Source organism: Melanerpes formicivorus, unplaced genomic scaffold (assembly GCF_026170545.1).
Source record: "Melanerpes formicivorus ecotype bairdi unplaced genomic scaffold, bMelFor1.0.p_v2 SCAF_5, whole genome shotgun sequence".
NCBI classification, from domain to species: Eukaryota; Metazoa; Chordata; class Aves; order Piciformes; family Picidae; genus Melanerpes; species Melanerpes formicivorus.
Window position 1 is genome coordinate 13,120,870 of NW_027142357.1, and position 24,254 is coordinate 13,145,123.

A 24,254-nucleotide genomic window follows, 5' to 3' on the forward strand; every position below is an offset into this window, starting at 1 on the left:
TCCTTATTGTTCCTGTCAGTGCTTCACTTGAGTTTGGACTCTTTGTAACAGTTGCACAAACCTCTAGAATTAGATGCTGTGGATGTACTGATCATACCTCCTGTTTCCTCCTTCTGGCTCTCTGTGGACTCTTGGCCATTCTTTGACCTCTATCCATCTGGTGCAACTGTCTTTTAAAACAGAGGACACAAGTGTATCCTGAAAAGCTGTCGGAGGTATATTTGGCATTGCTGTCCTCAGCTGAACCCCAACTGTCAGTCCACATAAACTGAGAGCAGACTGACAGGAATCACTGGAATCACTTCTTGGGTACATGCCTGTTGTTCTCTCTCTCTTGTGCTGCCCAAGTGCTTTAATTACCACTTGTGATGCCAGAAACCTCTCTTTCTGTTGAAATTTTGCCAGAGGTAATTCTACTGCTAGTACAGCTGTCTCTGGTGGTTGCTTATTTTTCCCTTTATAAATTTGATAACCAGTTTTGACCTAGAATAGTCTGACTGTGTCTCTTTGTGTCAGGCTGAGCTGTGTCATGATGTGATACAGAATTCTACAATGAACCTTCCCATGCCTGCTTCCCCCATGCTCATCTATGGGCTCATCCTCATGCTAGACAATTTCCTTGCTTTCTTCTCCTCTGCCTCCCTTGGCAGATTTGAGTTATGCAGAGTTCCTTTCTTGAGCCTGTCATACTCTTTCAGTGAATGCATTGCTGCTGAGAAGAATAGGCAGAGTGTTTTAGAGACTTGGTCCAGAAGTTTACTGTACTGGTTTAGAAAAGTCCTCCTACTGTGCCTGTTTACTTGTATCTTGCTAACTGTTAGGCACTCTGCTGTTTGAGCCCTGCTCAGTGTAAGGACAGGCTGAGTCTTCCACAAAGGATCAGGGACAGCTCAGGTGACTATGTGTGTTCTGAAGTCTTATTTCATGCCCTGGGGAAAAACGCCTTTCGTGACATACCAACTGGGTTTGCCCTTTTTTTTTTTGCTGTGATCAGTATGTCTCATTTACCAATTCTGGTGTTGCCAAAACCATTGCTAAACAAGAGTTCATTTTAGCCTCTTTTAGGAAGGGACTCCAGGATTTTGTGTCACCTTCTTTATTTGCTGATTCAGAAGCGGGAGTTGTCTCATAATCCCTTCCTTTGGAGTGCTTTAGAGCACTCTGAGGTGAGGTCCAATATAAGAACTTCTATGTCATTTAGCCATGTAAACCTGCCTTGTAGATTTTCAGTTTGCTGTGGTAAATTAATCCTCCTATGTGGAACTCAGTACAATGGGTGTTGTACTACTTGCAGTTGCTTAAAGTCATTGAAGTGGCATCTGTCCTTCTCTGTCTTGACTTACTCATCTGTTTTCTGTTCCTCATCACTGTCTCAGCAGCGTGAAATGACCAAAGTCTCAGTAAGCATATTCAGATAGTTAATTTATCTGTCTGTATTTTAAAATCATAGTTTTGGCACAATTTTGTTGATTGGTGGTTGGTAACTGTAATCTGAGAGGGGAGGGGGAGTTTTGGTTCTAAGTTTTTTAGGGGTTTGTTATGTGTCGCGGGGTTTGGTTTGGTTTGCTTTGGTGTGGTTTTTTGTGGGTGGGTTGGATATTGGTGGGGTTTTTTTGGTTGGTTGGTTTTGTTCTCTTTCTGTATATTAAAGTGTGTGACTTACGCAGGATGAATTTGAAGCTGAGAAAAAGGCATCATTGCGTAACACAGAGCAGATGTTGATTCAGGAGAGGGAGAAGGCGCAGGCTGCTCATGAAAAGGTGCAGGAGATGTTAACAGCCCAGTTGCAGGAGAAAACAGCAATAATTATCCAGGTGTGTGGAATACGTTTTAAACTTAGATTTGAAATATGCTTTTGTGGTTGTATTTTTGTGTTGTCCTCTCACTTTTTTTAAGATGTGTGTTGGGGGGCTGTGTATAATTCTTACAATCACTAGGTTATGGTGTAGTGTATGATGGACTCTGTCTTTTCGCTGAAGTTGCAACAGCAGTAACATGGAAATAGAAGTTGGCTGTCAACTTGAAAACTTGTCCTCAGCCATTTCTCAGGGTGATTAACACTGTTTTATAAGAGAAGGTTGGATGTTTGCCTTTTTGTTGTGTGTATATTTATGCCATCTGTATCAGTTTCTTGGTCAGAAACGTAGTGTTCTTGTAGGTCTGTTCATATCTTCTCTCACAATTCAGGAACCTCTGACCAAAATGTAGATTTGGTATATGGGACTGTTCATTAGACCTTCATTTGGTAGGAAAACTGGGAGTAGCACTAAAAGGAAGCAATTAATTATTGATACCTGCTTTTCATGCAGGATTTGAGGGGTGAGAAAATTGATGGGGGAGTGCAGTGCTTTCCTTTGCTTGCAATTTCCTCCCAAATACAGATATTGATTAATTTATTGGCTTACTTTTGAGATAAAGATTCTTACAAAATAGGGCTGATATGTTTGGCAGCAAAATTTGGTGGTCAGAGGTGAGTGTATAGAATCATAGCATTGATTCAGTTGGAAAAGTCCGTCAAGATTAAGTCCAGCCATCAACAGCACCATGTCCTGATGTGCCATGTCTACATGATTTTTTAACACATCCAGGGATGGTGACTCCCTCACCTCCCTGGGCGGCTTGTTCCAATGCATGATCACTCTTTCCATAAAGAAATTTTACCTAATATCTCATCTAAATCTCCCCTGGCACAACTTGAAGGCATTTCCTCTCATCCTGTCACTTGCAGAAGACGCCAACAACCACCTCAGTACAATTTCCTTTCAGGTAGTTGTAAAAAGCAATGAGGTCTCCTTTCAGCCTCCTCTTCTTCAGACTAAACAATGGCAGTTCCCTCAGCCATTCCTCATAAGACCCATTCTCCAGACCCTTCACCATCTTCATTGCCTTTCTCTGGACACTCTCCAGCACCTCTCTTTCTTGTCATGAGGACCCTAAAACTGAACATAGTACTCAAGGTATAACCTCACCTGAGTACAGAGGGACAATCATTTCCCTGGTTCTGCTTGCCACACTATTCCTGATACAGGCCAGGATGCTGTTAGCTGCCTTGGCCATGTTTGCACACTGCTGGCTCATGCTCAAGATTGGTGTCCTGTAAATAAGCTCATGATTAAAGAACCCAAAGTCTTACTGGTTACACCAGGCTCGGAGCCAGACATCAGTCTGTTGAGTCCTTATTCCCTCTTTGTTCCCCAGAACTGGAGAGATAGAGAAGGTTACTTATGCACACATAAATACATTTATGTTAGTTTGGGATTATTTTGGGTTTTCTTTTTGTTCTTAGTGGGATAGAGGTGTCATGTCACTTGGATACACATGAGGAGAGAAAACACATTTCTAGCAACTTCTTTTCAGGCAGAGCTTAAAAAGTAAAGAAGAAAGTTAGTTGGTACTAATTGGGTCAGAGTACTGTTCAGATTTGTGTGCTGTGACACCAAAATCTATGCTAGGACATTGCTTTGTGTCTTTGAGGTGTAACAATGAAAGTGAGCTAAGAGTAAGCTGAAGTATGATGCAGAGCTTTTACAAGCTTTTTGTATTGCTTGTGTTCATTGAGTCTGAATGCAAGTGGGGCAGCTCCCTAAAGCAAAACTAACATCAGAGGAGAACTGAAAAAAATAGCATTCATTTTTAGTCTTTCTGCTGTTCATAATTCTAGTAATTGTAGAAGAAAATGCATGTAATATTAGACCACGATTGTGTGAATATATATGAAGTTCATAGTTGCAAAGAGAGAGACTTTGTGGCATTGTTACTATATTTTTCACAGCTGGAGAAGAAAGTGGAGTCTTTAAGCCATGAAATAGAGGAGACAAACTCTGAACTGAAGACGCTCCTTCAGCTGCAGGACAGAGAAAACCAAGAAGGGAATTTGGTAGCTGTGTTGAGATCTGATATTGAGCAGTCCAAAGATGAAAGGTTTGTATACCTGTCGACATTTAGCCCATATCTGAAGCTAAACTATAGCAGTTCTATCACCCTGTCATCCCTCCCTGTTGGAGAAGGGGGACTAGGAAAAGGAGAGAGGACCCACAAGTCAAAATGAAAGCATTTAATGAAATAGCCAAGCTAATGGCAATGCCACTACAAAGTACATAGTTACACGCAACCCAGCAAAGGTACAGCTGTCACAGGAAACAGGAAAGTAGACCTCAGAAGGAAGAGGAGCAGGGGCCAGGAGGAGCTGAAGGAAAAACCCCAAGCAGGAGGCTCTCACAGCAAACATTCCCCTTTATGGTATGGGATACACCTGTGAGCCAAATTGAATCAGCTGTCCTGGAGTGCTCAATTGCTAATGGCCTGAAGCCCATGGCTGGTCTGTGATTCTGTCTCAGCAAAACCAGGACAACATTTTGGGTTACATAATGCTTAGCAGTTGGGATTTTGTTTTCTCACTTTTCGTAAAGAAATCAATAACTACGCAAAAGTAAACCAGTTCAAATTAGTGTGCAGAATGATGAGGTATTTGGTTTATTTGCATTTTTAAAGCTTTTTTTTTATTCTTCCCTTTTTTCTTGTGTTCTGATGGAAGCTTTTGTATTTTGCAGTTTCCATTGTCTAAAATGTTGGAAAATGCTAACATACTGAGAAAGTCTCTTGGTCACGGAAGCCTTGCAGTGCAAAATACATTGGTTTGATATGCAATTAGAGTGTGTGGGTTAAAAAAGCTATCTCTAAGAATTCCCTCTCTCATCTTTTAAGAAACTGGCTTACTGTTTTTCTTAACACAAAAATATTTTCATAAGTGTAATCTCGTTGTCTGCTCTTCCAGAACACCCTTTGTTATTTTGCTATCACCGATGCTATAGTAGTAGATGTGTTCTCCCTACTCTGAGATCTTTCCATAGATAGAGAAGCCTGATATGCTTCTGACTGCAGTATGTCTCCATCTACTTGTGGAGAAGAGGTTTTTTTTCCTGAGCCACTTCTGTGTGAATGGCCTTGCGGTTTTTGTCTTTTAGTCATCTGAACCATTTTCACTGATAATTGTCAAACTATGGCAAAATACCCATTTTACACTGTGAGATTTTCAGTTGGTTCCAAATGCCTTTTAAAATGAAGTGCATGCGTGATTTAAAGTGTTCATTATGCCTTTTTTTTCTCCTAGGAAAAAGCTGCAAGAATCTTACCAGAATGTTTTGAAATTGCTTATGGAGCTGGTGAAGGCCACAGTAGCTGTTGAGGACCTTATCTGTAGCAAAATTGGTCTTTGCCTTGATGACAGTCTGACTTCTGGAGATTCTACAGAAATCTCCAGCATTATAGAAGAAATGAGATTCATGCAATATTTCAAAGCCAAAGAAAAACATCACCTAGAAGAAGGTGAGTACATGTCTGCATAACTGGATGTTGTCAATTTGCATTCTTGAAAAACACTGTTTTCTTTTACATGGATGAGTTTCAGAAAGGGGATATTACTTGTTGCAATGTTTTCTATGTATTTTTCAAACTTCATCTGCACTTAAGACACTGTCTATCAGTGTTCTTCCATTGCAATTATGTTAACAGTGTAAATACTAAGATATTGCTGGAAAAGTTTGAATAAAGCAGGCAAGGTGAACTTAAGAGAGCGGAACATCTTTATTATGAGGAAAGGTTGAGGGAGCTGGGTCTTCTCTAGCGTGGAGAAGAGGAGACTGAGAGGTGGCCTAATTAATAAGTATGTGAAGGGCAAGTGTGGAGAGGACAGAGCCAGGCTCTTCTCAGTGATGTCCAATGATAGGACAAGGGGCAGTTGGTGCCAGCTGGAGCATGTAAACATAAGGAAAACCTTTTTCTCTGTGAGGATGACAAAACACTGAAACAGGCTGCTGTAGTGGTTTGAGCCTTAACTGGAGTTTAAGAGCTCAGATGGTAGCAAGAAGCTGAGAAGTCTTCCCCCCACCCCTGAAGAGACTGGAGGTAAATCGACCAAAAAATAATCTGGTGTCGGTTTGGAAGTAGGAGAAGTAAATTTTTAAACAAAATGTATATATAGAAATATCAGGGAGGATTTGCAAGGGTAAGGAATAAGGATGAATAGGAAAATATACAAAACCAAATTTGGATGGACTTGTATCTCCCTTGATGTACGTGGATTTTTTTTTTCATCCTTTAGAGAAGTGTGGATGCAGTAGGGAGAAGATCAGGCCCCCAGCCATGTGGCAGAACCAGGAGGCTAGCAGGAGCTGTAGGTCCTTTTGAACAGGCGAGGAAGGAGCAAAGAGAGAGAATGGCTGCCATGCGCTCCCCCTTTATAGTCTTGCTGGACAGGAAAGGGGAGAGGAACAGACCAACTTAGACCCAGGGGACCCCTCCTTCTGGGAGGGGGAAGCCAAGTCCACCTGGATCAGATTTCTTTTGTCCCTTGGGAGAAGCAGGGCTCTTGGCAACCCTCCCCCCCCCACCCCAGGATAGGTGTAACCCAGCACAGCTGCCCAGAGAGGTTGTGGAGTCGTCTTCTCTGAAGACATTCAAAACCCTCCTGGACATGTTCCTGTGTAACCTACTCTAGCTGATCCTGTTCTGGCAGGACAGTTGGACTAGATGATATTTTGAGGTCCTGTCCAACCCCTAACATTCTGTGATTCTTTAACTGGGTTAATGCAGAGTTTCAGGCCCTGATACACAGCGCAGTATTTCTAAGCATTGTGAAAGACTGTCTCAGTTTTCAGCATTAAGTTATTGATTTGTAAAATTTTACACCTTGTGATACCTCTTCAGGACCAACCAGCATCACTGTCTGATTTGGTGGTTGTCTTGGTGGCCAGTGATGTGTCATTTTTCTGTGTTTTAAATAGCTCCTTTGTTTTCAGTAGATGAGCTGCTTGATGAAAGTCTCACAGAATGCAACCAGCTGTCTTCAGTGACTGACGAGGGGTCTGAGTTGAGCCAACACTTTTGTGAAAGTGTTTTTACAAAGCCAGAACTGGCCTGTGAAAGTGAAGAAGTGATACAGAAAATCTGTCAGCGTTTGCGCACTGCAGTGGAGAGACTTCTGGAAATGGTTACAGAATCAACTAAACAAGTAAAATTTTGTGTAATTATACTGAAAATGTGAAATCTGTTTGAGGCTTGCATATTTAGCACTCTGTAGGACTGACTACTGAAAAGAAAGAGGTTTTTTCTGAATGTGTGACAAGATATCAGTATGGAAACACATGCGTATCCCCTACTTCTTACAGTGAAGGTTTTACCCTTCTTTGGTCATTTCTTATAAATGAGACTTAAACAATTTTTTTTAATTCTAGTAAATTCTGTAGGAGGATAGTAAGATGGTTGCCTTAAGTAGGTTTTTAGATGCATTTGGTAACTTCAGGAGACCAAGAATTAAGTGGTTTTGAGGGGGTTTTATTGCACTTTACATCAGTCCTTCAGCATTGATAAGCACGTTTAAGACAACCGTCCCATGTTAAAATGTTTTGAGAATATGTAGATATCAGCAAGCAAACACCTTTTAATTACATGGTGTTTAATTGTGTAAAAAGGAGCTGTACTCAATATTGTAAAAGAAAATTTGAGTATTTCCATTTTGAGTTTAGCAGTGTCTCAGCCTTCAGCTTTGAGAAGTTGCAAACCTGAGGTGGATGCCTGAATGCTCAATACATTTAGAGGATTGAATTTAGTGCTACAGCCATTATTTTGTTGAGTAAGAAAGCACATAGTTTAAGAGAAAACACAAAGGGAAGGAATATGTCTAAAATTCATATTCTCATCATGTATTTTGTGCAACCCAGAGGTTGTGTGAAATATGTATTTACCATCTTTAAAAAGCCTCCCTAGAATGAGTTAAATTGGTACTTTTGGGTGCTGATGCCATAGCTAACTGGTGTTTAAAGCACTTACCAAAGCTGTGGCAGATCTAGATTCTAGTTGACCTTCATCAGTTGCATTCAAGCAAAGTTTGCTTACAGATGTGAAATGTTCTATCCACTAGGATAGGCTAAATATAAACTAAATGGGAATGGAGCTTCTCTGTTCCTTTCATCTGACCTCTGGACGTTGCAGGTAGGAGTGCAGGATGCATTGTCTCAGAGAACTGGGGCCTTGGAAACTTAATGATGTGTTGACTTCACTGTCTATTAGAGGTGGCCAAATCTCTTCAATTGAAGTGTACAGATGCATTGAATTTTGAGTGACTCAGGGAGTATGTTAAGCTGAACAGTTTAACCAACAGGGAGGCTCTTCGTTCTATGTACAGTAAAGCAACTTACGCACCTACAGAAGGTTTGTGGCAGAAATACAGGTATGTGAGTACAGGGAGTCCCCAAGTGTCCAGAGATTTTGGGAAGAATCGGCCTAGTATTAAACTGAAACTTCAAAACTTGCTCCTTAGTTGATAAAAATATAAAAAATAGAGAGGTACTTTGTTTCAGTGTCTGTAGTGTTATTACCTGGCACATGCAATGCTAGGGAAAATGATTGTGGGTTTTTCTTAGTTGGAGAAAATGCATGAAAACCAGGCACAGTTTGAAGAAGAATTCGGCCGCCGAAATCAGGAAACTGCCCAAGTCGTTAGTCAGCACCAGGAACTAATGAAGTGCCTCAGCAAGGAATGTGAGGCCAAGAATCAGCTGGAACTAGAACTTCATAAAGCAGAGGGTAAGAAAATGAAACTAAAAAATTGAGATTTTAGATTAATTTACTCATGGTCCATTCCAGTTATTTGAAGCATAGATCTTCTCTTGCAAATGTTAGTTAATTCTCTTCCTTTGTATCCCTGGGGTATGTATGTGAGTAGTACTTAGTCCCAGAATTACACCATTGACTGTGTGTGGAAAATACCATATTTTTAAAAACAGCAATTTGCATTCCTGCACATCTAAACATGGGAGCTTGGATTATTGAAAATATTATATGCTCTCACTGTAAACCAGATCACCTATTTGATTTATAGAGAGATGCAGAATGAGCTGGAGCAGTCTTTCTTGGTAGTGCAGGCATAAAGGGATTCTCTAACAGGACACAAAAAAGCTGAGGCTGTTAATCTCAAAACTATCACAGACTGCTCTTTGTCAGTCTGATTCCCCTCTGTGAAGTTTATGACCCATGGTTTTCACCTTTACATAGGAGAATCTTTGAAAGCTTCTATGTCCTTAAAGTTGAGCTTCTCTCCCTGAGAGTGCCCTTGTGGCATCTTCTTTTTACTCCTCAGTCATGTTCCTTAAGGCTTATTTAGTCTTTCCAAGATCCTGTTTCACTTCTTTCTATGAATCATGCCTGGATTTCATGGACTCTGAATCTAATGTTTTGATCTACTTTCTGGAGGTTCTTTGCACCTCAGCCCCCTGAAGCAGTTGTCAAGCTGTTGCTATGTTAAGAGGTGATCCAAGGCCATCAAGTCTGTTGAGCCTATATCAATTTTATATGTCTGGAAACATTTTAAGACATGGCAGCCTCATAAAATCTGTTGGGATACATTAACTGGTTCATTTTACTCCGTAAGTTACCTCAAAAAGCCTAGCTACTATGTAAATTTCAGTGGACTTGCCTTCTTTCATTTCTATGTCACCTTCCATTGTTTGCCAAAAAGCATTTACTTGTGTTTTCAAGCTGCTGTTCTTTCCAAAGATGAATTTGCCTGCTGCTTTATTTGCATTCTGGCCTTTTAGGCATTATTGAAGGCTATGTTACAGAAAAAGCTGCATTAGAAGAGGCCTTGAATCTGAAAGAGGAATCTGAACGTCGCCTGGTTGTGGAGCTGGAGAACATGCGTGAACGCTTCCAGGAGCTAACCCAGGAGCAAGCAATTCTTGGTGAGGAATGGGTATAACACTATTAGTGGTAAACAAAATTGTTCTCCAGTCAGGGCATGCTGCAATGTGTTTCTGTAACATATGAGCCCTTGGTTTGATGACCCACTGAGTCCCTCAGTCTGGTATAGAGGTTAGCAGGGTGTTTTGTAAAAGCAGGAAATAAAATAAAGCCACTGATTCTTGCTTATAAGGTGATAGTACTGTTAGTGAAGAGTACTGGTGAAGTCTCATGCTAGATTAAAATGTCTGAGAAAATAAGAGGCATGTATTAACTACAAGTAGTTAGTTCCAACAGATCATTAGAACCTAGATAGCAACTGAAATGCTGGTCATTTTACACTGCAGTCAAAGAGAAGAGTTAGGGTTTCAAGGCTTTTGACTGGTTCCAAGAATAAGTAATAGCTTAACAACGGCAGGAGAAACAAAATAGTCTTGGAAGATTGTGGTGTTGATGGGTGCTTAGTTTCATAGATAAGCTTTTCCCCTGCGGCACAAACTTGTCTTGTCAAAACACACATACATGATCAGTAAGGGTGACTGGAAAGATTTTAATGGTCAAGCTCAAAGTCTGTTTAGGCTTTTAAAGGGAAGAACATAGATTGAACAAGCTGAATGAGGTAGCACTGTTGGAAAGAATAAGGTGAGGACAGGTATGTTAAAGTTCTTAATAAAGAGTGACTCACTGCAAGTCACAGCCAGCCACTGAAATATCAAATGAAACTCAGATAAGCAAGTGTAAATAAGTGCTCTAACTTCTTCCCCTACTCCATCACTCCCTCAACTCCACAGAGCGTGTGATACGATGTAAGCTGACAACAGGAATCGTGTAAGGAAGTAGAGTAGTAAAGGGGAGCCTCAGCATTCTGGATGGAGTCTAATACCACTCAATGAGTGGAAGTTGGTGCTGTGAAACTCACACTACACATGAAGGAGCACACATTTTAAGAGTAACAGCAGTGTTTTAATGAAGACCTTGAAGAACCCCAGTGTAAGATAACTGGTTTATGTAAGATATTTTTTTTGTTTTGATTCACAGAGGGAATTTAGAGATGTTATAGGACTTGCAGTGTACAGGAACTCAAGACTAGGTTATACTGGTTCTTACTGATGAATCTGTGAATCATTTAAAAAGCACTATATAGTTTTGAATTCTTGAATTTGCAGTCTTAATGTCATTGTAGTACTTCTGTAAGTGAATTTCTCTGTATCATCTTCCAGTAGCAATTCTATCATTGGAGATCACTGCTTTTCTGCCAAAGCCAACATTATGCTACGTCACCACAATGCCACCTTCAGCTATGTTGCATAGATCTTTGCTGTCTGAGCAGACTAAATTATAGGTAGTTGCAAATAGTGTGTGCTTAGGTCAGAAATACAGACCACAAAGATGAGTTTTCTATGAAGTTTCTCTATTGTCAGTACTAGAGGAATTTAAAGACTCTATGTTTCAGGTTATGGAAACAAATTATATAGGAAGGGTGTATTTGAACACAGTCTAGATGTTGTAATTATCTCTCCAGTTCTTAGAAGCTTCTGTTGTAGCATCCTCTCTGACTTTCAGCCCTGCTGTATCATTCTTCTGCAACTCTTGTGTGTCTCTTGCCTCTCCCCCACCTCATTTTCTTTGATTTAGAAGAAATGGATCACAATGTCCTATTCTTGTCTGTCTGTGTTTTGATTTCTAGGAACACCTGTTGCTAAGGCAGTACAAAAAGAAGGTTCAGGTTTGTAATGATGTGTGTGTTTTATTTTCCCTGGTCTGTTGCTGTAATACTGAGTGAATGACTTGATAGGTTTGGTTTTATTTTGACAAAGAGGAATAGTACTTAATAAATAGACCAAACAAATTACCAGAATTATGAATATCTTTGGCAAAAAATCTTACAACTTCTGTGATGCGTGGAGAAAAAAAAAACAACACCCACAACTAAAGCAAAGAATATTCAATACACTGATCAATATTTAAAGGAAAACAAATAATGTTTTGTGCCATTTGGCTTAAAGTGTATTATGCCATTATTTTTGTGTTTGCTGACTTAATTTTTCTTTTGAGGGGATGGAGTGGGTTGTTAAGCTTGCTGTGAGGTGGTATAAAATTGAGAGCTAAAAAAAATACAGCAAGAACTGAAGGAAGTCTTAAGGGAGACTAGAGAATTTAATTGAATGGATAGTTAAATCAGAAAAAAGAAGAGGAAAGCAGAATGGTAAGGAAGACTAGTTGGGAAAGATGAAACTATTCCTGATGCAGGCCAGGATGCCATTGGCCTTCTTGGCCACCTGGGCACACTGCTGGCTCATGTTCAGCCAGCTGTCAACCGATCAAGAATGGTCTTTAGAGGTCTATGCTGTCTTTGGAATTCTAATGCTGAAGCAAAATGTAGATGGCAGACTGGTTTTTAGATTAGTTCTATGAGCACACGTATTTGTAGATGTCCTGTCTTGCATATATACTGTGTCTTTTGCTTCTAGTAATTTCTCTTCCCTTAAAGGGCATGAGCTGGATAAATGAAGTCCCTCAGGTGAATAAAAAGATTATCTAGGTAAATTCCAGTTAGAATTAAAAAGCTTCACAGAGCTGTCTTGCCCATTACTCTATCTTCATTCCTTGTGTCCCTTCAGGTCTCCCTCAAACACTTTTTTTAATGAACATACTTTTGGTAACCACCTCACTGTCCTGAAATTTGCAGCTGCCCACTCAATGAAAGGGAAGCATCCCCAGCCATCTGCAGTACTCTTCCTCTGTTTTGGAATTGGTTGTATTAGTTGGAAAATAGAATAAATAATAACGATGTTGTTTGGAGTTCATTGATATGACTTACTCCTTCAAAAGCTGATGCTTCCTCCCTTGTTTGATATAAAGTACTAACCTTAATAGAATGGCCTTGCTAATCAAATGCACTTAGAATGGAGCTCAGCATTTGCTAATTGATTAGCTTGGGAGCAGGAAGGACTATGCTGGGGACATTACCAAAATGCATGATGCAAGTTAGCATTAATAAAATAGCAGATTTGTCCCCACAGAGAAACAAATCTGTGTTTTAATGGTTATTTATGTTACTTGACATTTGTTTATATGCTTAGGGTATGTGTACTTAAAAGATATTGCTCAAACACATTACTGAGATTACCAAATTTTTTTACTTGCTGTCTATGAAACATTTTCAATTCCACATAAAATCTGTTAGCCTAATTACTTTTTCCATTAACTTGCATTTCTGTCTGAGGTGACTGACCATTTATTTCAGGTTTATCAATACTTTGTTCTTCAGAAAGCAATAGTGTTCCTTTTGAAGCTTAAAAGAAGTCATCAATATAGAATCATAGAATCAACAAGGTTGGAAAATACCTCAGAGATCCATCAAGTCCAACCTATCACCCAACTCCTCATGACTAACTAAACCATGGCTTCAAGTACCACATCCAATCCCTTTTTGAACACCTCCAGGGATGGTGACTCCACCACCTCCCTGGGCAGCACGTGCCAATGGCCAACAACGTGAAGAACTTTCTCCTCACCTCGAGCCTAAACTTCCCCTGGTGTAGCTTGAGACTGTGTCCTCTTGTTCTGGTGCTGGTTGCCTGGGAGAAGAGATCCACACCCCCCCCCCCGCCCCGGTCTACAACCTCCCTTCAGGTAGTTGTGGAGAGCAGTAAGGTCTCCCTTGAGCCTTTTATCGCCCTTGTGCTTTTTATCGTCCTTTACAGAAGTGGCCAGGTTAAGTTCTACCTGGGCTTTTGCCTCTGTAATTTTTCTCCTATGTGATCTAACAACATCCTTAAACATGTCATGAGTTGCTTTCCCCCCTTTCCAAAGGCCATACATCCTCTTTTTTCCCCTTAATTCCTTCAAGAGATGCTTTCCCATCCAGGCCGGTCACCTTCCCCGGCAGCTCATCTTTCAGCATATGGGTACAGCCTGTTCCTGTGCCTTCAAGAGCTGCTGTTTGAAGTAGGTCCAACCATGCTGGCCCCCTTTGTTCTTAAGGGCTGCTGCCCAGGGTTCTCTCTGAATTAATTGCTTAAATAAGATGAAGTCTGCCCTCCAGAAGTCCAAAGTCAGGGTCCTGTTATCGCTCCTCCTTATTTCCCTGCATATTGAAAACTCCACTATCTCATGGTCGCTGCACCCTAGACAGTCTCCTACCATCCCATCTCCCACCAGCCATTCTCTATTTGAGAATTGCAGGTCAAGCAGGGCCTGAGCCCTGTAGGCTCACTTAACAGCTGCATCAAGAAGCTGTCCTCCATACACTCTTAAGAACCTTCTGGACTGCCTCCTCTCTGCTGAGTTAAGTTCCCAGCAAATGTCTGACAGATTAAAGTTGCCTACAAGGACAAGGTCTGATGATCTTGAGACAGCCTCCAGTAGAATATTTCATCAACCTCTTCATCCTGATTGGGGGGTCTATAACAGACTCTAACCAGAATATCAGTTTTGTTAGCCCTCCCTCTGATTTTAACCCACAGGCACTCAAACCTTTCATCCTCAACCTCAAGTTCTGTGGCATGAAGAGATTCCCTGATATACAGGGCCACCTCTCCTCCTCTTCTCCCTCACATGATGCTCCTAAAGAGCTTGTAACCACCCAGTGCAGTAGTCCAATTGTGTGAATTGTCCCACCATGTTTCTGTAGTGGCAACTACATCATAGTTTTCCTGATGAACCAAGACTTCCAGTTCCTCTTGTTTGTAACCCATACTGCATGCATTGGTGTACATGCACTTCAGCTGGGCTGCTGCTTTCTCATCTAACTCTAGTTTATGTCCCTCTCTCTCCTCTCCAGAGAGACTGGTTTCATCACCCACCCCCTTCAAACCTTGCTTAAAGCCCTCCTAATGGGCCCTGCCAACTCTAGTGCTAGGGCCCTAGGTCTACCCCATGACCATGTTCATGACCATGTTTCTCAGGATATAGAAGGCAAAAATTCTGTGCTGGTTTTCACAAAAGCAGTAGTTCTTGTCTTAAGGGGTTGGTCTACACATGTGCCCTTCCTGTGGCTGTTCTCTGTGCACCATGCATAAGCAAATACAGAACAGTGCAATTTTATTCCCATTGCCTAAACACAGCAACTTCTCTGTTGTGCAGCTATGGCTGGGATTCAATCTGCTAGTGGAATTCACACTGTTGTTGGCTTTTTTCTGGGCTGTGAGTTACAGCTTTCAGTAACTTGCTGCATTGCATGTCATGAAGGCTCCAAGTGCGTTGTGAGTGAAAATGGTTTGGGGAGTCCTTCATTTACCTGCATGCATTCTGGGCAGAGCTTGAGTTACATGCACAACCCAATGAACATTTAATTAGGAAACTTGGAGCTTAGTTGATGTGATTATTTACCACTGTGCTATAAAACGTAGGGAGCCTGACACAGAAGTTTCACAGTTGTTACCATGTAGACATGTGAGATTTCACCCTTGGCAGTTAGGAACTTGCAAAACTAAGTGCATGGAATGAAATTTAGTCAGAATGTAGTTTTGGGTAGGCACTCAAAGGCAGAAAGTACTTGTCAGAGCTGGAGGGTTTTGAAATAGGTAGTCTGTTTGTATCTGCAGTTTTTCCTCATAGTCCATTATTAATCCTGTGATATGTATTTATCGACCAATAGCAAACTTTAAATGGCTGGCAAAGCTTGGTGCCATCTGCAAGGGGGGCAGGACTTGACATTGCCTAAAGTGGCTGAAAAACAATTTACTTATTTTTCCCTTCAGGTGTTCTGTGTACATCAGCACAGTACATCTATTATGCATAGAATGAAGAATTCAGGTGGCTGATAAGCACTTTTGTGTCCGTTTGCTTAGCAGATCTAACAAGTGGTTAAATAATGTGGTACAGTTCCACCTCCTCAGTTTTCTTTTGCTCAATTAACCTTTTAGTTCTATATTGCATATTTTAATGTTGTCTTGATGCAGAGAGAGTGTAGTTGCTGCAGTAGGAGAAATGGGTGACTAAATCAGAATCACAGGACTGCTGTGAACCTTGAGAGCTGGGTTAGTCCAGCTTCTCTTTGCGCAGCCTCTTTCATTTCCAGAGACAGAGACTCCACAGTCCATGCACACTGTGTTCCATTGTCCTTACTGCAGTGACGTTTACCCTGAAGTTTACTATAAATGCTCTCGCATTGTTCTAAGCTGGTTGCACTTACCCTCTTAAGCATGGATGTAAAAATGTTCGTGTTTCATGGCTTGTTTTAAAGTGTCTAGAAATCTAATTAAATACTTGTGGATAGTGAGGCACTAGAGAAGATGTTGTCAGGAAGCTGTGGTATTGCTTTTGCTTCTGAAGATTTGTAGCAGCAGTTTAAAATGATGTTAAGTCAGAAATCATGTAGATTGAATTGATCATGCTTGGAAAAGTGAATGGTACCATTCTGAGAACTAAGTTGGATGAGTAGTTGAAGTCTGTGTTGGAATAATAAGCTTCCCTTTTCCTCTATGACTGAAGGCATTTAGGATGAAGAATTGAAAATTCGAAAAGTAAAATAATGAGCTCTTGCAGGACTTTGCTTTTAAATATCACTTAGCCAGACTTTTATTTCCTTTTTCAGGTTACTTAGCTATATTCACATTAAAATAGTTTTACGCCAAATGCATTTCCATTAGAGTCTCCATTTGGGTCTCCTGAACAGTGTATTCAGTACATCCAACAGTTTGTAGGTATCAATTAGCTCTTGATAATGTTGAGTTACATACATTTTCATACTTGCAGTATGCAGTGTGTATAGGAAAAATGTTCCGTCTCTTCCCCACTTGTTTCTTGCCTTTGTTGTGTCAAAACCAGACTAATTTTCCGTAAGCATGGTGATTTTTCTCTGTGTTTTAATCCTCATTCAGCTTCAGAGAAAAAGATCAATGTTGCTTTCTTATAACAGCCAGTTTTTTGAGGGAGGGCTAAGCACTGGTGGCCACTGAAAATATAGACTAGGTGCTAACTCAATGTAGGGGTCGACAGCAGCATTCAGCATGGAAAGAAGCAGAGGAGTAATTGACAGAGTGATTTGAGACTGGATGTTGGAAGATCTAAGGATGAGAAATCAGGAAGGAAGGGATGGCAAAGATTTAGGATAGAACACTTGGGATATTACAGTTAGAGGGGATGGGAATGAGAGTCTAATTGGCTGACAATGAGATGTGGGGCTTAAATTTAGGGACAGAGCACGTGTGGAATGGAGTGAATTTGGAGGATTGAGGATCTACTGTGATTTGGAAAGAGCCTCTGGGGCAAGAAGAATGTGGAACCAGGGTTGAGAGGGCAAGGATCTGGGGAGGGAATCTGAAGGACTCCTGGTCAGGTGAGAGGAGTCTTTCTGGAATTGTGAGGTTTTCAGGGGTGACAGTAAAAGCTTTCTATGTGCCCAGAATATCTCCATCCAGAATTCACATTGGGATTGAGAACAGATGCCTGTGTCCTTTTTTACTACACAACACAGTAGTCTGTACCAGAGATAACTTTCAGAGACACAATGGACAGTCACATAGCAGACTTCTCTTACAGACCATCTTAGGAATTTCCCCCCCCCCCTTTGGTTTTGATGCTGTCTGAAGTACCTGAATTTAATCTCCTCTTAAGCACAGTTGGATTTTTGTGCCCTACACTGACAACGGATGCTGGTTTTGTGTTCTTATTCAGGTCTACTCAAGGAAGTAGAATCTTTAGCAAAGGAGAAGTTAGAGCTTCAATGTCAGGCAGAAAAGGACCACTCCAACCTTCGCTCTCAAATGAAAGTTTTGGAGGTGGAACTGGAAGAACAGCTGCACAGTAATCAGGACTTGGCTACACAGTTATTGGAGATTGCTGAATTAAAACAGCAAATTCAGGTTCTTGAAAAACAACTTAAAAACCAGCGGCAATTCATGGATGTAAGCAAGCTCACTACCACTTTTCCATGCTTTTGGAGATGATAGATAATTCTCCTAGTTTGTGATTGAAACTTGGAAGATGGTTCCTAAAATGGGATACTTTCCTTTTTGTTTGAAGTTAAGACATTGATATTCTAGTATTAAAGGGGAAAAAAAAAAGTAGTTTTTTAATTGCCTTTCTGTAGTATTATTGCAGGATAATTTAAAGTTTTTATTAATTGCTTTAATTGTAGTTTTTATGTGCATTGGAGTAAAAAAAAAGTTTGTTTTTCTTTCCCTGTAATTTTAGGTATGCTTTCAAGATGTTAATTATTTTTAAGAAAGCATAGTTTCTTCACCACAGAAATAAACCCAAATTTTTTCTTGTACTCAGTATTCTTTACAAATATTTTCATTATCTCTGGCTGGGTTTACAGGAGCAAGCTATAGAAAGGGAACATGAGCGTGATGATTTTCAGCAGGAAATTCAGAAACTGGAAGAGCAGTTAAAACTTTCATCAAAGCCACAGATTTCAGGAGAGCCCAGAGAGTATACGGTGAGTAAAATCACACTTAGTAGCAAGAGAAGTTTGTTTACTGCAATTAAATACCAAAGCCTTTATTGTCTTGGGGGACTGGCTCTTGAAAGAGTTGGGCTTTTTAACTCCACTGTCACCCAGAAATCAGCTTTTTTCCCAGCTGCCTGGGCTGTGTTTAGGCAGTGAGAGTGTACTGACACTGTTTCTTACGGAGGTGGAAAGAAATGTAGTATGTGTATTACAGTAAAGTTTTACAGCCTATGAGTCTGGTTTAAATTCATTGAGGAGAGCAATACAGACACTCCGCTCTACAGAGCACATCTGAGGGTTGACTTCTGGGTTCTAAATGTGGTTAGTTTTTCCAGCTATAATAATTGTAATAATGTTCTTTGCATGCTTTGTCCAATTGAAGTTTATAAATAGTCCTTTTTTGGACATTTTAATTTGTCTGATGCTTGGTTTCAAAGATTAACCTTTGCTTTTGTTGTGTTTTTTTTTGGTTTGTTGTTTTTTTTCTCTCACATTATACAGAACTATGAATTGATTCTGCAGGTATGGAAAACAGCATGAACATCTCTAACTTTTCTTTCCTTTTCCTTTCAAACCTTTCTATTGCTTGGATCTGCTTTAGATTTTTCTCCTGCTCTTGACATGTCAGTGGTGCTTCAGCTTAACTTGAAGATAAGGATAGATGTTCTTAGGGTAGCAGAATTCTTGTAGGGAGTAAAGAACTGCTTTTAGTTTAATTTCTTGTACTTAAGTGCTCCATTCACTTGGTTTATTGCTCAGATATATTACAGACAGTAACTTACTTTAGAAGAGCTTTTTGGCGTGAAAGGAGAAGTTGAGGTTTGGAGTACAAAACAGATGGTGGAATTACAATGATACACTCTGTTTTCAGCTTTTGTTTCGGGCCCTGCTCTTAACAACACTTTAATGTGTGTACTACCCAATTTAGTTTCCTTCTGTTTATTTATGTACAGTTTATGAAATTGTGCACCTTTGTTATGGAAGCAAATCTTGTAGGAATAGCTGAATCTTTGATAGAGTGAAATGTCCATGCTGGAGGGCACTTGGTCATTTGCCTTCTGCAACCTCTGATAGGACTTTGTTAGCCTTCTTAAGAAGGAGAGTGATTACATTCTGCATCGTTATGTATCATTAAGATTTTCTGAGTTCATCACACACGTAGCCTGCATGGTGTTGCTTATGCTGTGGCAAGGGTCAGAAAAAGAATGGCAAAGTTTTTTATTTTCAGGACCACATGTCTTGTTGAAGATCTGTTTGTACCCAGAAGGTATTACTCTGTGACAGATTTGGGCTAAAGGATACGTCAGGTTATTCAAGATATGTCACACTGTTGGGGCCACAGCTTGCTTTCTGTCCAAGATGTGGATATAATGGTTTAGACCCAGCCAGCAGTTGAGCCCCACAGAGCTGCTTACAAGGTGACCCCCATCTCATGCCCTGGTGGACTGGGAAAGAAAATCATAAGCAAAATGCAAAGCTCTGTGGATTGAGATAAGAAGAGTTTAACAGAATAATACACTGAAATGGGAATCAACAGAAATAAGAATAATACTAATGAAGTTGTATGTAAAGTGAGTGATCTAAAACATCACCTACTCACCTGACAGCAAAAACCTGCTGCATCTGCCCAGGTCAGCCCTCTCCTTTTATAGTGGGCATGATGCTAGTATGGTATAGGATAGCCCATTAGCTGTTTCAGCTGGCTCCCAACTTCTCATGAGAAAATTAACCCTATCCTAGCCAAACCCAGGACAGTGGTGACATTTACTAGTGTGTTTGTGGCTTAATAAAGAGGAATGTCTGAGAAAACTAAGACTAGCTGCAGTAACTTTGCAAGCTCTTTCAGAAGGGGTTCAAACTTAATTTGAGAAAGACACACAAGGAAGATAACTAAGAAAGTGACATTTGTGAGCAGGTTGTGAAAGTGTTTTGTTAGCTACAGATTTGCAGCACTGGCTTTCTAGCAATGTGGGGTTAAACCCAACTATTTTCATGTGTAATATGTCATAATTTCTGGAATTATGATGCCAAAATTTTATAGCATTAGAAAGTATTAAACTTCTTAAAGACTTTTCTATACTGAAAAGCTTTAATGTAAAGCCTGTGTTATGTGTGGCAGTTGATTAATTCTCTGATGAAATGAAAAGACAATAAGAGATCTACCTAATTAAGTAAAGTACATGTGCCTGTAAGCAGCTGAAATGTTATTGTTAATCACTTTTGGTATTCTTAACTAGTCTGTCATACTCTCCATGCTTAATAATTTGACTACCTTAAGTCTGTTCTTCTGCACTTTGCTAGAGGGTGTTTTTCTGCTTTAGTATTATCTCTACAGTATTTGAAGATGTAAAGCTCTATATTAGTACAAAGAGGTTTTACTGTGTAATACTGTAGTGGAATTTGCATAAATTCAGACATTTATCTTACAAAATCTGATTTTCCTTGATTGATGCAATTATTTCTTCTCTAGAAGGTTTCCTGTTGCTTTTCTACCTCAGCTTGCTTTCATTGTGCTTAGTAACTTTATCACTTCCAGTGCAGTTTGTCTGTCACACTTGGTTCTCTCCTGCTTGTGTTACCCACCAGAGCCCCTAGCCTTGCCTTCATGTTAATTCCTGAGATGAACGAGTGACTATTTTCCTGCAGCTCTGTGCATGATTGGATCTCTGCAAGTTTAAATACTGAACTTATTCATATATAAGAGAGTTCATTTGAAAAAAGAAGACCAGTTTAATGTTGACTACTGTGAAACTTCTGATTTGCAGGCATTTGAGTATGTTCTGTTGTATATTCATCTTTCAATTCTTGGTATATTCCTTTTAAAATGGAGTTCCTTGAGTAATAGAAAAGGGTTCTGAGGTTACAGAATCTAATGCTATTAGTAATAATTCATGGAGGGTTTTTTAAGTCTTAAACAAAACTCCAACAAACCTCTGAGCCTTGAAAGTATGTCTTCATCCAGTACTTTGTAAGAAGTACACATTAAGAGAGAGTAATCAAATGTGTGCTTAAGATCTGCTGCATTTGGAAAACAAGATTCCAGAAACTTGCTTTTTCACCCTTTCTGTCCACATCCAGTTTTACTTTCTTCTGGGATTTTAGCAGTAGTTTAGTCCACAGCAAAATTCTTCCTCCTTTGCCATGAAATTATTCCTGATTCCAACTGGAAAGTTGTTGCTTGGCCTGAATATCTGTATAACCTGATTTCTGTGTAGGTAGAATATTTGCAAGCAGAAGTAAAAGAGAAGACAGATGAGTACAATAAGGTGTTACTAGAAAAGGAGCAAAAACACCAAGAAATTACAGCTCGTGATAAAGAGATAGAAAAACTGATGGCACAGATAAGAGAACTGGAGCGCAGCAGTACTGAAGTCTCAAAGACTGTGCAGCACTTGGAACAACAACTGGAAAAAATGAAGAAAATTAAAATGGAATTAAAACAGGTAATTAAAACTACTTATTTAAAGGGGAGTGGTATTTTGTGGACAATATCTTCATGGGGGAAGTCAGTGAATATGTTACAGTGTTCTTTGAGTCAAACTGTTGTATTAATGGTAGGCATCAGAACCACAGTTTTAAACTAACTCTCTTTTTACAAATTACAGCCCTACTTAGAGACTGCTTTTTGACAGTTGTCATGTTTGCATGGATCAGAGCTGCCTTTCTGCTTCTCTATAATTTCCTGAGAAGATAGTGTGGAATCATAGGATCATTTCAATTGGAAAAGACCTTTAAGATCACAGAGTCCAACCTTTATCTAATTCTAAGTCTAAACCATGTCCCTCAGCACCACATCTGTGACTTTTAAATATCTCCAGGGATGGTGATTCAGCCACCTCCCTGGGGAGCCTATTCCAGTGTTTGAGAACCCCTTCAGTGAAGTTTTTTCCAGTATCCAACCTAAACCTCTCCATGCACAATTTGAGGCCATTTCCTCTCATCCTATCACTTTTCACTAGTGAGATGAGACCAACACCCGTTTCACTACAACCTCCTTTCAGGTAGTTCTAGAGAGTGAGGAGGTCTCTTCTCAGCCTCCTCTTCTCCAGACTAAACAATCACAGATCCCTCAGCCAGTCTTCATAATACCTATTCTCCAGACCCTTCACCAGCTTTGTTGCCCTTCTCTGGACACCTTCCAGCATTTTAGCGTCTTGTAGTGAGTGGCCCACTTCTCTGGTTCAGCTTGTCACATTATTTCTGATACAGGCCAGGATGCTGGTGGCTGCCTTGGCCACCTGGGCACACTGCTGGCACATTTTCTGTTAGCTGTCAATCAACACCCCCAAGTCTTTCTCTGCCAAACTGCTTTACAGGCAATCTGCCCCAAACCTGTAGCATTGCATGGGGTTGTTGTGACCAAAGTGCAGGACCCAGCACTTGGCTTCATTGAATCTCATACAGTTGGCCTTGGCCCATTGATCTAGCCTGTCCAGGTCCCTCAGTAGAGCCTTCTTACCTTCAAGCAGAATAACACTCCCAGCTTATTGTTGGGGCTCTTCAAATCATCTTAATCAGCAGCTCTTCCTTCTATGTGTCATTTGAGCCAGATCTATTTGCTGTAATCTGAAAGTTGTAGTGCTTTGTTACTACTGCAGATTTAATCACAGTTTAGTGTTAAGAATCACATCACAGTTAACAAAAATATTTGTCTTTTACCAAGTATCTGAGTAACCTTTTCCATCTTCTTAAACTAAATGCTTCTGTTTCCTTCTAGCAATTTTCCTTGGTTAAGTAGTGGTAGTGGATCTGTCAGGTTTGAGGATTTGAGACTGATGTGGTCTAAACTGTTTTTTTTTTTTCTTTTTAGTTTAATTGCTATTTTTAAAATGGCTACAGGAACAAGATGTTCAAGTTTCTAAACACATAAGCCACTGTAACTGTGAAAGTATGATATATCACTGAATGTTATGTTTTCAGAAGTTGTTAAACTTGGGTTAGAAAAAGTAAAGGGTGAAAACCTACGTAAGCTAAAGACATGCAGTTGTTTTGAATTCGTGTTTATAAGCCATAGGGTTTGTGTGTGGGTTTTTTTGTGCTGGGGTTTATCAGGGATGATGAAGTATTTTGGTTAGGTGGGTATGTGTATTGGCAACAGTTAATTCTAACATATAAAAAATATTTATTTTTCAGGATAAAGAGGCATTGCAGCAACAACAATACAATAACTTAATTCAGATCTCTGCCCTGCAGTCTAAATTGGATGAAGCACGGCACAAAGTACCAGAGGATAGTGGTTCTTCTGCCCCAGTGCTGAAGGAGCAATTGCAGGCAGAGCAGGAAGCACTTCAGACTAAGGAAAGACAGGTAAAGAGTTTTGATAGGGGCTTTTTAATAGAAAACCACTCTTGCAGTACTTTAGTTTCACAGGTGAGGAGTTTCTCACTCTTTTGTTGCAAGTATTTTATTCATGTAGATTAGAACAAGTTCTGAAGTTACATGCTCTTAGTAGACAAGGTGATTGAATGAAGTTTCATCTTTTCTGCTTAAATAAGAAGACTTAATTGTGACAACTGTGCATTTTCTTTATTTTTTAGATTGCAAGCTTGTTAGACCAACTAGAACAATACAAAGATGATTTGATCAGTAAAGACAAGGAGATATTAGAGCTGAACTTGCAATTAGAGATGCAAAAAAATCTTAGCACTTCCAGCATCACCCAGCTTCAGTTAGAGAATGCACACTTGAAGGTAGGTTTCCTTAGCTTTAGTATGTATCAGCTATCACTTCAGAGACCTCCTTCCTTGAGTATTGTGGTCTTCATCTTGTGATGGTATAAACAAATACTTTGTTTCTCTTGTCAAGAGAAAATTGCATTATTGTTGTTATTGCTGGTTAATGTAGTAGATCACATCCCCACTCCCCTTCTCCATACTCTAGATTCATTCTTATGGTGATATTTTCTAGTCACTCGCTTTAAATAAAAAGGTTTTTTCTAGACCCAGCAGATTATGAACTACAGTGTTGTCATTTAGTAAGCACTATAAAGTTCCATTTTACAGCAAATCAGAAAACTGGTTGGTTGTCAGCCTGACAGCTGAATTGTTCACCTCTTACCTTGAAATTTGGGAAATGTTGTGGCAATCTAATCCAGTGGTACAAATCTAAACAAAGTAGC

The 24,254-nt window shown here is 40.0% G+C and overlaps 1 protein-coding gene across 14 annotated transcripts in view; it reads left to right on the plus strand.

Annotated features, from left to right (window-relative positions):
* Window positions 1-24,254, plus strand: part of PCNT (pericentrin) — an 87,141-nt gene that overhangs the window by 38,058 nt on the left and 24,829 nt on the right. For 9 of the 14 annotated variants that reach the window (XM_068138225.1, XM_068138226.1, XM_068138232.1 and 6 more), the window contains 12 exons: window positions 1,668-1,814; window positions 3,773-3,921; window positions 5,111-5,325; window positions 6,798-7,009; window positions 8,421-8,583; window positions 9,594-9,737; window positions 17,359-17,588; window positions 18,005-18,124; window positions 18,638-18,658; window positions 21,352-21,579; window positions 23,270-23,443; window positions 23,674-23,826. In XM_068138225.1, coding sequence (XP_067994326.1) covers window positions 1,668-1,814; window positions 3,773-3,921; window positions 5,111-5,325; window positions 6,798-7,009; window positions 8,421-8,583; window positions 9,594-9,737; window positions 17,359-17,588; window positions 18,005-18,124; window positions 18,638-18,658; window positions 21,352-21,579; window positions 23,270-23,443; window positions 23,674-23,826 — 1,956 coding nt within the window. The remainder of the gene's footprint in view (window positions 1-1,667; window positions 1,815-3,772; window positions 3,922-5,110; window positions 5,326-6,797; window positions 7,010-8,420; window positions 8,584-9,593; window positions 9,738-17,358; window positions 17,589-18,004; window positions 18,125-18,637; window positions 18,659-21,351; window positions 21,580-23,269; window positions 23,444-23,673; window positions 23,827-24,254) is intronic. The other 5 variants (XM_068138228.1, XM_068138233.1, XM_068138239.1 and 2 more) reach the window with 3 other exon arrangements.